At 46.0% G+C, this 13812-nt stretch overlaps 1 protein-coding gene across 3 annotated transcripts in view; it reads right to left on the bottom strand.

Moving 5' to 3' along the window:
• PARD3B (par-3 family cell polarity regulator beta) overlaps positions 1-13812 on the bottom strand; it is a 616930-nt gene that overhangs the window by 267514 nt on the left and 335604 nt on the right. For all 3 annotated transcript variants that reach the window (XM_083705169.1, XM_083705171.1, XM_083705170.1), the window contains one exon: positions 11594-11846. In XM_083705169.1, coding sequence (XP_083561295.1) covers positions 11594-11846 — 253 coding nt within the window. The remainder of the gene's footprint in view (positions 1-11593; positions 11847-13812) is intronic.

Here is a 13812-nt window from a genome sequence, read left to right as displayed (position 1 = left end):
GTGACACCTGGGAAAAGGTAAAGGGACCCCTGACCATTAGGTCCAGTCGCGGATGACTCTGGGGTTGCGGCACTCATCTCGCTTTACTGGCCGAGGGAGCCGGCGTACAGCTTCCGGGTCATGTGGCCAGCATGACTAAGCCGCTTCTGGCGAACCAGAGCAGCGCACGGAAACGCTGTTTACCTTCCCGCCAGAGCGGTACCCATTTATCTACTTGCACTTTAACGTGCTTTCGAACTGCTAGGTGGGTAGCAGCAGGGACCGAGCAACGGGAGCTCACTCCATCACAGGGATTCGAACCACCAACCTTCTGATCAGCAAGGTTTAGACCACAGCGCCACCCGCGTCCCCCCCCCGAGACACCTACAATGCTATTTAAATGGGTCAGACAACCTCTAATTCCACCACCTCCAGTACTTGAGACATCTTTTATGTGGGCAGCAACGACTGCTTCACCTACACTGACCCATAATAGATCATGGAACTGTAGGGGAGTTTATGATGAAAAAGACTTCAAGCTGGACCAAAACGCTCACTTTTTCTGAGTTTCTCACATTTCAGAATGTCAAAGTGCCCTCCCGTTCCTGCCATTTTTTGCCACTCACCGTGAACTCATTTGTATTATGTCTGCGAGATGTCTTCTTTTGCGACTGATGTTGTTGACCTCATTTGTCCACGCCGCCATTTAACACATGGCGTTTTTGATCAGTTTAGAATGCTACGTCTGGTGTTACGATTCCATTGGTGTGTAAGCAAACATGAGTGGGTTGTACTAGGCAGGCAATTTAAGTGAGAATGAATGATGCCAACGAGAGCAAAGGGGCGATATGGTGCAAAGCAGTAGCAGCATAAAAACCGTGTGAATTGCTAGCAAGAGGTGTACTTTCATGGTAAGATGTGTACTTTCTTGCTATTATTAGGGTTGCCATACATCCAGGAATTCCTGGGCATGTCCTCTTTTGGGGGTCCTACATGCCCACCTGGGGAGAATTTCACATTTTACAGCAAATGTCCTGGATTTGTTTTTTTAAAGGTTCCATGGGCAGCCATGGGCACACTGAGAGCCAATGTGGTGTAGTGGTTAAGAGCGGTAGACTCGTAATCTGGGGAACCGGGTTCTCGTCTCCGTTCCTCCATATGCAGCTGCTGGATGACCTTGGGCTAGTCACACTTCTCTGAAGTCTCTCAGCCTCACTCACCTCACAAAGTGTTTGTTGTGGGGGAGGAAGGGAAAGGTGAATGTGAGCTGCCTTGAGATCCCTTTGGGTAGTGATAAAGCAGGATATCAAATCCAAACTACTCCTCTTCCTTCTCCTCCTCCCCCTCTTCTTCTTCTTCTTCTTCTCCTCCTCCTCCTCCTGGCTCAGTGGAGGAGTAAGCCATTTGGGCACCTGGGCCGGTGCATGTGCCCTGCATCCAGGGGTGGGGCCAGCCACCCAGGGGCAGGACGCTCCGCAGGGCCTCCGAGGGGTCTGCCTGCCTCCTCCCACTCAGCCTCCCAGCTGGGGAGGAGGCAGCAGGCAGACGGTTGGGGGCAGCAGGGAGCCTGTGGGCACCCAAGCCACTGTGTCACTCCTAGGAGAGACGCAGTGCTCAGGCGCGCTGCTGGCCCTGCGGTGAGTGCCTCTCGGCATTTTGTCACCCCCCTCAGTGGTGACACCCGGGATGCACCCCCCCTTCCTCTGCCCCTGTTCTGGGTCTGGCACTTCAGATTGCCCTAAAAAAAGGCAAGAACTTTTAGTGTCCAGATTTTTACCTCTTGAAATATGGCAACCCTAGCTACTAGTAAAATAGAACTCTGCCCCAAACTGCAATAATCTCCAGACTTCCCATAGCCGTTTTTGGTATTGCAAAAAAACAACAGGTGAGATTCTACCCTCTAGGTCCTTTCCGTACTACATTGTTTTCTGAAAATCTCTGTGTTACTCTTCCTTAAAATATTCACAATGGTGAAGGAAGAGGGATGGGCAGATCCCAGGGGATCTCAAGAACAGCACATCATGAAGCAGGCAAAATATAGCACTGTTGCACTTTTATACCAAAGTTGTATCCTTTGACAGCTTTGTTATTGTTTAGTTGTTTAGTCGTGTCCGACTCTTCGTGACCCCATGGACCAGAGCACGCCAGGCACTCTTGTCTTCTGCCTCCTGCAATTTGGTCAAACTCATGCTGGTAGCTTTGAGAACACTATCCAACCATCTCGTCCTCTGTCGCCCCCTTCTCCTTGTGCCCTCCATCTTTCCCAGCATCAGGGTCTTTTCCAGGGAGTCTTCTCATGAGGTGGACAAATTATTGGAACCTCAGCTTCAGGATCTGTCCTTCCAGTGAGCACTCAGGGCTGATTTCCCTAAGAATGGATAGGTTGGATCTTCTTGCAGTCCATGGGACTCTCAAGAGTCTCCTCCAGCACGATAATTCAAAAGCATCAATTCTTTGGCGATCAGCCTTCTTTATGGTCCAGCTCTCACTTCCATACATCACTACTGGGAAAACAGCTTACACTATCCTTAAGATTATACACACACACACATACACACACTATTATGTTATAGTAAAACAGTAAAAGCAGAATGTAGACTTGACTAAGGAGTTTGTCTAGAAAGGCGAGAAATCAGCCTGCAGTTCTTGCAAGTCCTCCTGTGTGACAGCCTGAGAAAGAAGGAATGGAATGAAGAAGCATGAAAGTACATGGGAAACCTGCAAAGACTTGAAAGCAAAGTTTCTTTTCCTCAAAAAGGTTTTTGGTTTTATATTTTTATTTAAAAAATGATATAAATAGAAGACAGCCTCCTAGAGCCTCCAACTTAATGTTATTGTTTTTATAATTTATATGGCAGTTCTATTTATAGTTGCACACTTTTATAAAGTTTGATGCTTTCAGTGTGTGTGTGTGTGTGTGTGTGTGTGTAATTTTTACATCACACACATAAACGCACACACACTGCTCTGTCTCTTTCAAAGTTCAAGCTCTTAGTCTCCAGTTCTTTCCTTTCCATCAAAAACAAGTCGGAAGCTTGACTATGATTTGCTCCACAAATATAGGTCATCTTATTATCAAAGTACATTAATGAGTTAGAAGGCTATACTCCCCTATGATGCGCTGGCCTAACTCGTTAACATTAATGAGATTTATGCATGTATGCTAAGAAAAGAATAGAACCCTAATTAAACAAATAAACCTTTAGCAATGTGTACATGAGCATTTTTAATATGAAAATATTCCTCTTGTCTTTGCTTTTGACAAACACTAAGCACAACTAAGGACTAATCAAAATTTAGGGGGAGGGGAGAAGGCGAGGGTGTCATAAAGCAGCCAGTATATTTTTTTTAACGATGTGACAAATGGGCCATGCATATGTTCTCAGATTAATTATTGCACCCATCCCCTTTGCCTGCAATAACTAAAAACACGGTAGTTTTATTTAACAACTGACAGCTTTGTACAGTAGATATAAATCAGACGAGAAAAATTAAAAATGAAGGTCTCACAAAACCTTTTAAACAGCTTCTGTTTATAATTTAGTCCTCCCTTTGCAGTACACCAATGTATGCATTTATTCCCATCACTTTCCCACCTACATTAAGTGGTACTAAAAACACTAATGCACCACTGGATTCAGAAAAAAATGAGTACACACACACACACGAATACATGCAAAGATTAAAAAAAACCCCTACACTTTTGTGAGTGGATCCTTTTCTGGACATGACTGGTTCATGCACACATGTATTGGCCAATGGTTCCCAGTTTGGGATCCCGGCATCTATTTATTTATTTTTGTTTATAGAAGTATGGCTAAACCACCATGTTATAAAATATCAGAGTGGTTCACAGCAATACGTATACAATGAAACATAAATTTGTTGTTTGTGTAAATTTATGTTTCATGTACAAAAAGGATCTCAAGGATTACTGTAATAATATGATGTCAGTGGCTGGCTTTGGATGACTTCTGTGGTATGATGGATAATTACAAGAGAATACAATACTGATGGAAATTAGCATAAGAAAATAAAAATAAATAGTGCACTAGATAGACTAAGTGGTACATACATGAGGGGGTGGCAGGAAGTCGCTAGAAACTTAAGAAGAACGCATTGTGATGTGATGTAACAAATATTACCATTTTCTTTCCTTTCTTTTGGATAACCCTTTTGTTTGTTACTTCTTTTTAAGCTCAATAAAGCAGTATAGGGAGAAAACCAAAATGATTAAAACCAGTATCATTAAAATGATTGGGGCAATAGTGAATGCTTTACACAGAGGTGTAGGCCTACTGACATACAAAAAGTCTTCAAGAGATGCCTGAATGTTAGCAGTAAGGTTGGTCTCCTCAATCCCTGCTGGAAGAATATTCCCCATCATGGGACCAGCCACACCGAATACCTGACTTCAAGGGGAGGCCACTCTATGCTCTGTAACACGGGGAACAGGTGGTCTCAGTGATTGAGCAGCTATATAAAGCTCAGAGGTTCCTTAGGTTATCCTGGAACCAAGCTGTGAAGAAGAAGAAGAAAAGGAGGAGGAGGAGGAGGAAGAGGAGTAGTAGTAGTAGTTTGGATTTGATATCCTGCTTTATCACTACCCAAAGTCTCAAAGCTGCTAACATTCTCCTTTCCCTTCCTCCCCCACACAAATCTGGCTAGGCAAGGCACCAAACACTGAATTTGCATGATCGTGGGTGGCACTGTGGTCTAAACCACTGAGACTCTGAGCTTGCCGATCAAAAGGTTGGCAATTCGAATCCCCATGACGGGGTGAGCTCCCGTTGCTCGGTCCCAGCTCCTGCCAACCTAGCAGTTCGAAAGCACGGCAGTGCAAGCAGATAAATAGGTATCGCTCTGGCAGGAAGGTAAACGGCGTTTCCGTGCGCTGCTCTGCTCTGGTTTCGCCAGAAGTGGCTTAGTCATGCTGGCCACATGACAAGGAAAAACTGTCTGCGGACAAACGCCGGCTCCCTCGGCCAGTAAAGCGAGATGAACGCCAGAACCCCAGAGTCGTCTGCCACTGGACTTAACTGTCAGGGGTCATTTACCTTTACCTTTTTATGTCTTCTTCTTCTTTTGCGATCACTCATAGCCGAGTAAGATTGTCTTCCATAAACGCGGTCTTAACAGTGAGTCCGTAAGTGACTATGGAGGCCAATTCTGGATCCACACGTCCTTCCACAGTGCGGACACGGATTTCCGGGTGGGAGTTGATCAAGGTGTGGATTTGTCAAGCACGCCTTCCTCTTAGCACGTTTCTCCCTTGCGTCCTGAGTCTGAGTGTCTTCAAAGCCCACTACACCTTTGGTAAAGGCTGTTCTCCAATTGGAGTGCTCACAGGCAAGTGTTTCCCAATTGTTAGTGTTCATACTACATTTTTTAAGATTTGCCTTGAGACAGTCTTTAAACCTCTTTTGTTGACCACCAGTATTACGCTTTCCATTTTTAAGTTCGGAATAGAGTAGTTGCTTTGGAAGACGATAATCAGGCATCCGCACAACATGACCAGTCCAATAATAATAATAATAAATAATAATTTTTATTTATATCCCGCCCTCCCCAGCCAAAGCCGGGCTCAGGGCGGCTAACAACAATAAAGCAGTACAAAGGTACAGCACAAACAACACTCTAAAATCATTCATTATAAAATTAATTAAATTCAAGCCACTGGCCACCATTGGGCCAGAGCTCTGCGAAGATTGCAGAAGGAGGGAGTCAGGCTGTGCCCTGGCCAAAGGCCTGGCGGAACAGCTCTGTCTTGCAGGCCCTGCGGAAAGATGTCAAGTCCCGCAGGGCCCTAGTCTCTTGTGACAGAGTGTTCCACCAGGTCAGAGCCACAGCCTAAAAAGCCCTGGCTCTAGTTGAGGCCAGCCTAACTTCTCTGTGGCCTGGGACCTTCAAGATGTTTTTATCTGAAGACCGTAAGTTTCTCTGTGGGACATACCAGGAGAGGTGGTCCCGTAGGTACGAGGGTCCTAGGCCATATAGGGCTTTAAAGGTTAAAACCAGCACCTTAAACCTGATCCTGTACTCCACCGGGAGCCAGTGCAGCTGGTATAGCACCGGGTGAATGTGATCTCGCAGCAAAGACCCTGTAAGGAGTCTCGCTGCAGCATTCTGCACCCGCTGGAGTTTTTGGGTCAGTCTCAAGGGCAGCCCCACGTAGAGCGAGTTACAATAATCCAGTCTGGACGTGACCGTCACGTGGATCACAGTGGCTAGGTCAGGGCGAGAGAGGTAAGATCTCTCAATGAAGCTGATGTTGAAGAATCATTGCTTCGACACTGGTGATCACCCATATGTATCACCCATATGAAGGGAGTGGGGAACTTAATATTGAGGGCAAGGACAGGTACTGCGGACAACATATCCAGTGGTGACTGGCACACTTCCAAAGAAACAACAGCACTGATGACCTGTGGAAATGTGCTAAGGCACGCAAAGGTACACACACAAAGAACCGCAAAAACCAGCTCATGGCTGCTGCGTCCCTCTTGGGTGAGGGCTGTAAAAGCAGGGGGTTAGTTTAAGCCAAAGGAGGACTATTATTCTACCTTACTATTACAGAGGCAACACCGCTGGCCATAAAAAAGTAAGAGGTGAAAAAAGGGACTTCATTTGATAATGAAAATGTTTCTTCTCTTCTAACTGAATTGGGGGGGGGGTTAATCAGGTGCTTAGCTCAAAGCAACACTAGCAAATCATTTAGACAAACAACAGCTACTACCCGCACACCCTGAAAGGGAAAGTAAATACTCTAAGATTATTTGTGAGTAGGAAAATGTAATATTTCCAAAGAAGAAAAGAGTGGGTACAACTCATATTAGACACTATATTAATTGTTCCTGCACACTTAACTGAGTAACACATAACAGAAAACTGTTTTCCACTGAGATTGTTGTTGTTGTTTAGTCGTTTAGTCGTGTCCGGCTCTTCGTGGCCCCATGGACCAGAGCACGCCAGGCACTCCTGTCTTCCACTGCCTCTCGCAGTTTGGTCAAACTCATGCTGGTAGCTTCGAGAACACTGTCCCACCATATCATCCTCTGTCGTCCCCTTCTCCTTGTGCCCTCCATCTTTCCCAACATCAGTGTCTTTTCCAGGGAGTCTTCTCTTCTCATGAGGTGGCCAAAGTATTGGAGCCTCAGCTTCAGGATCTGTCCTTCCAGTGAGCACTCAGGGCTGATTTCCCTAAGAATGGATAGGTTTGATCTTCTTGCAGTCCATGGGACTCTCAAGAGTTTCCTCCAGCACCATAATTCAAAAGCATCAATTCTTCGGCAATCAGCCTTCTTTATGGTCCAGCTTTCGCTTCCATACATCACTACTGGGAAAACCATAGCTTCTACTATACGGACCTTCCACTGAGATACCCCTCTGCTATGCGTCAGGGCTGTTTATCAATGCTGCCCCAGAAGACCCACCATCGCCACAAACATATTCAGGCTAATTCAATTGTGGAAAGAGAGACCTTGCTACGCTAATGGCATTTCGAATATACTATGGAAACATAATACGATATCTGGAGCTCTGCATTGCACATACATGGCTTTCCTTCTTTTCTCCACTGAATATGCCAGATATACAGTTGGGCTGTACTTTATAAAACCCAAACATCATGACTCCAACCTACTGGCTGCCTATAGGGAGCTAGCTATTAAAAATTTCATTGGTATGGCTGCAGTCCATTAGCTAACTTACCTTCATACCCATAAAAAGTGAAGGGTAAACCCAGGATTTTTACAACCACTATCTGGAAAAGGTAATAGCAGGGCTACAGTCACATTACATTTATTATACGCCATGACTCTTAACAACTGCTCTGGGATCAGGCCACAGAGCAACAGTACACCGTGACAGATGCCGTTTTCTCTCAGTGATTTAAAAGGTCTAGCTTTTATTTAACTTAATTTAAAAAACGAAGTCAAAGCTTTGGCTTTGCAGTAAGGGAAACACACAGGCTGAGATGATTTCAGGTCAGGCAACTAGACTAACTAGGCCACAAATTAAGAACTTAATACCCATCATCCAATTCAGCAAACTCGAGAATATGCTTTCACATAATACCCTTTTGGATGAGCAAGCACTGCGTTAAGCACAGTTAAGTACTCAGAAAGTGACAAACGGATTACCGTCTTCACACTGACCCAAATTGCGTCGGATGGGGTTGTCATAAGAATTGGAAGATTAAAGTTCCTGCTTTGCTAAGTAGAAACACAACATGCATTTTACATGGTTGTCACAGTGTGATTTGTATAATGGTGTTTCGAGGTGGGGGACAACGACACACCACACATTCAGCTTTTTACAAAAGCTACAAAAACTTTTAGCAAGGAAGCAAAATCTATTTCAAAGCAGCGTCCAGAGCCTGTAACTCCACTCATTTGTAAGGCTCTAGAAACTTGATGGGACATGGGTGGCGCTCTGGGTTAAACCACAAAGCCTAGGACTTGCCGATCAGAAGGTCGGCGGTTCGAATCCCTGCGATGGAGTGAGCTCCCGTTGCTCGGTCCCTGCTCCTGCCAACCTAGCAGTTTGAAAGCAAGTCAAAGTGCAAGTAGATAAATAGGTACTGCTACTGCGGGAAGGTAAACGGCATTTCCATGCGCTGCTCTGGTTCGCCAGAAGCGGCTTAGTCATGCTGGCCACATGACCCGGAAGCTGGACGCCGGCTCCCTCGACCAATAAAGCGAGATGAGTGCCGCAACCCCAGAGTCGGTCACGACTGGACCTAATGGTCAGGGGTCCCTTAGAAACTTGATAAGCTGGGGCTGCCATATTTCAAAAAGTGTTTTTTGTGTGTGCCAAAGTCATTGAGCACATTACCAGGAAGCACTTCTAACTGTCTGGGTTACCCTAAAGCCTTGAGCCCCTTCTCTCTGTTAATTTTCAAAGTCCTCATGTTTGCTTTTATCAGTGGTTGGAGCCATCTGAAGCACCACATTGCCTTTTTGTACTTAACATGCAGGGCTTTTTTTCCAACCAGAACTCAGTTCTGGCACCTCTCAGAGGGCATCATTGCCATTCTAGGAGGGAGGCGTTCCTGGTGAGTTCCGGCACCTCTTCTTCTAGAAAAACAGCGCTGTTGACATGTACGGCAAACATTTGCAGTATAAAATGTGGATCACAGCTGACCACTCAGAAAGAATAAATCGTGCCAGAGGCTTAAGGAGCGCAAGTGAGCAGAGTTATAAGCAGATACTGGAGACAAAAATTTGATCGGCTCACAAATAAAGCTGGAGGGAAGTAAATCAACTAAATGTGAGGATGCAGAAGAAGCAGAGAGTTCGTAACACAAAACCCACAGAGCATCTATGCAGTCATCTCCAGTACTTTCTCTATACCCTGGGTCACAAGATGAAACCTAGCACCATGCTCCAAGTGGGAGAACACTGTCTTACGGTCATGCTCATGGCCATGTGCAGATTGCCTACAATACAATGCCCCAGAGAAAGGCAGAGGAACAGTGGGAGGAAATGAAATGCTCGCCCAGAAAGCAGAATAACGGCGAGATTTAGAAACACAAACTCCATGTCTGAAATGCTGAGCATTTATACAGCAAGCAATCTGACATGCCCATTCACATAGAACAGACATGTTCAACCGGTTGACCGCGATAGACAGGTAGATCGTGGGATCCTCATTGATCACTGGGGGGACGGGACAGGGAAGGAATGTTTTCCCCTCACCCCTCTCTATGTTGCGTCATGTGGGCAGTCATTTGGCACTTGCTGAAGTTGATTGTGGATAGGATGATTGTCTATTTTGGTGTGTGCGTGTGTTTGATGTTGATTTTCCAGTTAGCGATGTATGGCATTTCACCTTTATAAAAGTTCAGCAACTCTGGTCCACGGGAGTACAAAGTGGGGGGCGGAGGGGGCGGGCTGACCACTCAGGGGAGGGTGACAAGATGGCCCCTGCCTCCCCCCAGCTGTAGAGCAGCAAAGGGCACATGCAGTCCATATGGGTGCTGCTTACACGGTGTCCGTATGGGCTGCCACTCTCGCACGGCAACCATATGGGCTGCCGAGCATGCACACTCCATATGGGATGCTGCACACATGCAGTGCATACAGGATGCCGCACATGCGCGGTCCTTATGGGCTGCCGCACACACACACTCTGTGCGGGTTGCCGCTCATGCGGCAGCCCATATGGTTGCTGTGCAAGTGGAAGTCCATACAGTCGCCATGCGCGCGCAGCAGCCCTTATGGACTGCGCATGTGCAGCATCCCGTATGGAGAGCGCATGCGCAGCATCCTGTACGGTTTCTGCTCGTGTGCACTCCGTACGGGATGCCGGAGAGGGTTCCTCCTCTACTGCTCTGGTCTCTCCTCCCCCCCAAAGCAAAAAAGCTCAACAACTTGGGCCAGTTCTCCCCCCCCAAAAAAAGCTCAAGAACCTCTCCTTCCACACCTCATGCACACTCCTCCTCCCTCCAATGACAATGCGTAGATCACTGCCAGTTTTTTTAAAACTGGGAGTAGATCGCAGTCTCTTGGGAGTCAGACGTGACTGACACAGAAGAACTACTGAGAATTAGAGCAATCAATTCCCCCCCTTCCTATTGTAACGTCACTGGGTTCCGCTCAAGAGGGTCCCTAACTCTGTGCGTGCGTGCGTGCATTTCAGGGTTGCAGAATGGTTGGTGTTACAAAAGGGACACTTCGAATCCTAGCCTTTCTGCATGGAAGTGCAACTGTATAGAACATCGTTGGTAATGTTCTTCCAGGATGAAGGGCACACTGATAAAAGGAAGGTATTTAGTGGGAAACATGTAGCCTGAAGACCTGTGTGAAACCAACTCCTTAAGGACACTTCCTATGCAACCTTTTCCTAGATGCGAAAAACATCCATCATCTTTGGCAGACGCTGCCTTTTCCTTTCATGTCAAATTAGAGAATGCACATTCCTCTCTGAGCTTCCCTGTGCCCCTAGATCTTATAGTAGTGCTTAGCTATCACACCCTTCTTTTTCTACTGATATATGACACATTATTTTCCATGATGGCAACAAATCCACTGAACACCATCTCAAGAGAAGCGCACAAAGGCTCCGGTCTTACAGACATTTAGACATTTTTTATTATTATTTCGCCAAACCATATTTGGCGATATGTAGTTTATCCTATGTAGTGAAACAGCTTGCTTTGTTGTGACTTGGCTTTTTTTTCTAAAAAAAGAAAGAAAGTTAGGAAACAAACTTTATCGAAATAATTAAGAGGCCTGTGTTGCAAACGGGCATTCCTGGTTTCGAGTTTAATTGCTGAATAAAGGAAACCAGCAATCAAAGTGGCCTTTTGTCAATAGCAAAAGTGGTTCAATGTGGTTCAGTGGATACTGTGCTTGGCTTGTAGAAGAAAGACTATCAGTTACAATCTGTCTGGGGAAAGCTCTCCTTCCCTGAATGCAAAATTATTTCAGGTTTAATCCCTGCCATCTAGATAAACATCAGGCAATACTTCTATTAGATGTTTAGCGCAGAGAACGCTGAACGTGAAGGACCAAGCATCTGAATATTTTCCTAACTTGAGTCGGCGATAATAAAGAAATAAATATCCATCTAGCATAATATTAATTGATGGAGAGAGAAAAATGTATTTTACCTTAACATGGCACCCAAACCTTTCTTCTTTGTTTTCCTTTCTGGGTCTTCATTTTCTTCCTTCTTGTCCTTTTCTTTCGTTTTAGATTTGAGCTTCAGATTTGCTTTTTTATTCTTATCTTTCATTTTTTCTTTTGCCTTCTTGTGTTTCTTCGCCTTGGCTTCCACATCCTCTAACTCAACCTTCATGTGAAGGGCTGATTCAAAGTTATGAGCTTCCTGATCCGAGAGAGAGCTTTTATCAGACGGACCATCTGCAGGAGGAGAAGGATAATCAATAAGTACAAACAAGAGGTGTTTATGATGAACACATGGGAATCGAAGGGTAGTTGTCCATATGCAGTGTCCTATAATATACGTTCACCACATTAAAAGGGCTGTGGTTGCAAATTAAGAAAAGACTCATTATGGGTTCTTATTTCCTAGTTATTCCATTTGATAACAGGTAGATAGGTAAACACAGTGTTGGTATGCATTCTAGGCTTGTTGACCCTTCCCAGTTTTTAAAATACAGTCGTACCTTGGTTTTTGAACAGCCTAGTTCTCGAACGTTTTGGCTCCTGAATGATCGAAGTGACTGTTCCGGTTTTCGAGCATTCTTTTGGAAGCCGAACATCGGACGGGGCTTCTGTGGCTTCCGATTGGCTGCAGGAGCTTCCTGCAGCCAATCATAAGCCACACTTTGGTTTTCGAATGCTTTGGAAGTCAAACATTTTATTTCCAAGGTACGACTGTACAGATTTCCAAGGTACGACTGTGGGAACACCCACAGTCACGGATTATTTCAGTGACGGAGAGCATAACTAAACCTCAATATTTATGAGTCCACATTTTGTGTATGCAACCGGACCAAGTTATTTGGCAGCTTTCCAAAACTCCTGGTTGGGTATTGCAACACACGGTTTTTTGTCTGGTGGGCTGCATCTCGCAGCTAGGTGGTCTAAGGCAGAAAGCGCCCCCCACCCCTTACTTATGTCTGTCCTGTTCCCCACAGGTGAAGAAAGGGAACAAAGGAAAACAAAGAAATATACATAAAAATCAAAAGTAAATGGGAATATGGGTGGTGTCCAAGGGGATATGGAGGGGACATATGCATAAACGCTGTGGAAAGCCATCCATTCAGGTTGTGTAAGCTGCTTGGGACATATTGAGCCACCTGGGTCAGCTGAGGCTGAGGCAACAGGCACCCCCTAAATTACAGCCATGGCTCGAGAGATGCTGTTTATTTATGAGGGTTCTCCAGGGTGGACCAAAGCAATGGAACCCTGTGGAGGCCGGTCTTCTAGGACAGGTAGGGCACTGCCCATCCTAAACCCTCAAAGGATGCTTAGGATCACAGCCTCCAGGAACCCCCAGAGTAACATTTGTAGACTCCCTATGCATTGTTAGTCACTTGCAAACCTGTCCTAACCCTTGCACTTCACTACTCTCACGGGTGGAATCTACTTTCCCTACAGAGGAAAGGACAACTCAGTTTCACAGGCTCCGCGGCCTGTGAAACTGACTGTACTAAACTGGGCAAAGTCTCCAAAAAATGGAGAAGGGAAGGGAAGATGGAGAGAGAGAAGGTGAGGACCTCCCTGCAGACCTTCTTCCCAGGAAAGGCACCTGAAAGGGGTGTCCTGGCCTGCATCTTCACCAGACCACCATCTTCCCATATCAATAGCATGATATGATGGCCTCTGCTAAGGAATTGCCCCCCTCCCCAGTTCCACACAGAGGCAGGAACGGCAAGGAACCACCCACCAGCGCTGGCCAAGTCACAGCATTTGAATAGCTCTTGGTGGCTGCTGATTGGCTGCAAGTCAGTAGCAGGTTCCTCCCTCTCATGCGATGTTCTGCCTCTGCTATAGCCTATGGCATAGTTCACTCTGAGGAAATGAGATGAAACCCTGTTGCTGGTGAGCAGTAGAGGAAATCAAGTGCTGATTGGAGGAGCATTACTTGTTGCAGACCCCTTGGGGTGATTCTGTGGCTCCCCAGGAGTCCGGCGCCCACAGGTTGGAAACCACCAACCTAAATGATCTTTTCCACGATCTTGTCAGCTTAGTCAGGACCCACAAGAACGTACAGTGGTGCCCCGCAAGACGAATGCCTCGCAAGACGGAAAACCCGCTAGACGAAAGGGTTTTCTGTTTTGGAGGCGCTTCGCAAAACGAATTTCCCTATGGGCTTGCTTCGCAAGACGAAAATGTCTTGCGAGTTCCTGCGGGTTCCCCC

This window comes from Podarcis gaigeae, assembly GCF_964106915.1.
Source record: "Podarcis gaigeae genome assembly, chromosome: 1".
NCBI classification, from domain to species: Eukaryota; Metazoa; Chordata; class Lepidosauria; order Squamata; family Lacertidae; genus Podarcis; species Podarcis gaigeae.
Note: the sequence above shows the minus strand (reverse complement) of the source record. Positions and strands in the feature narration are given on the sequence as shown.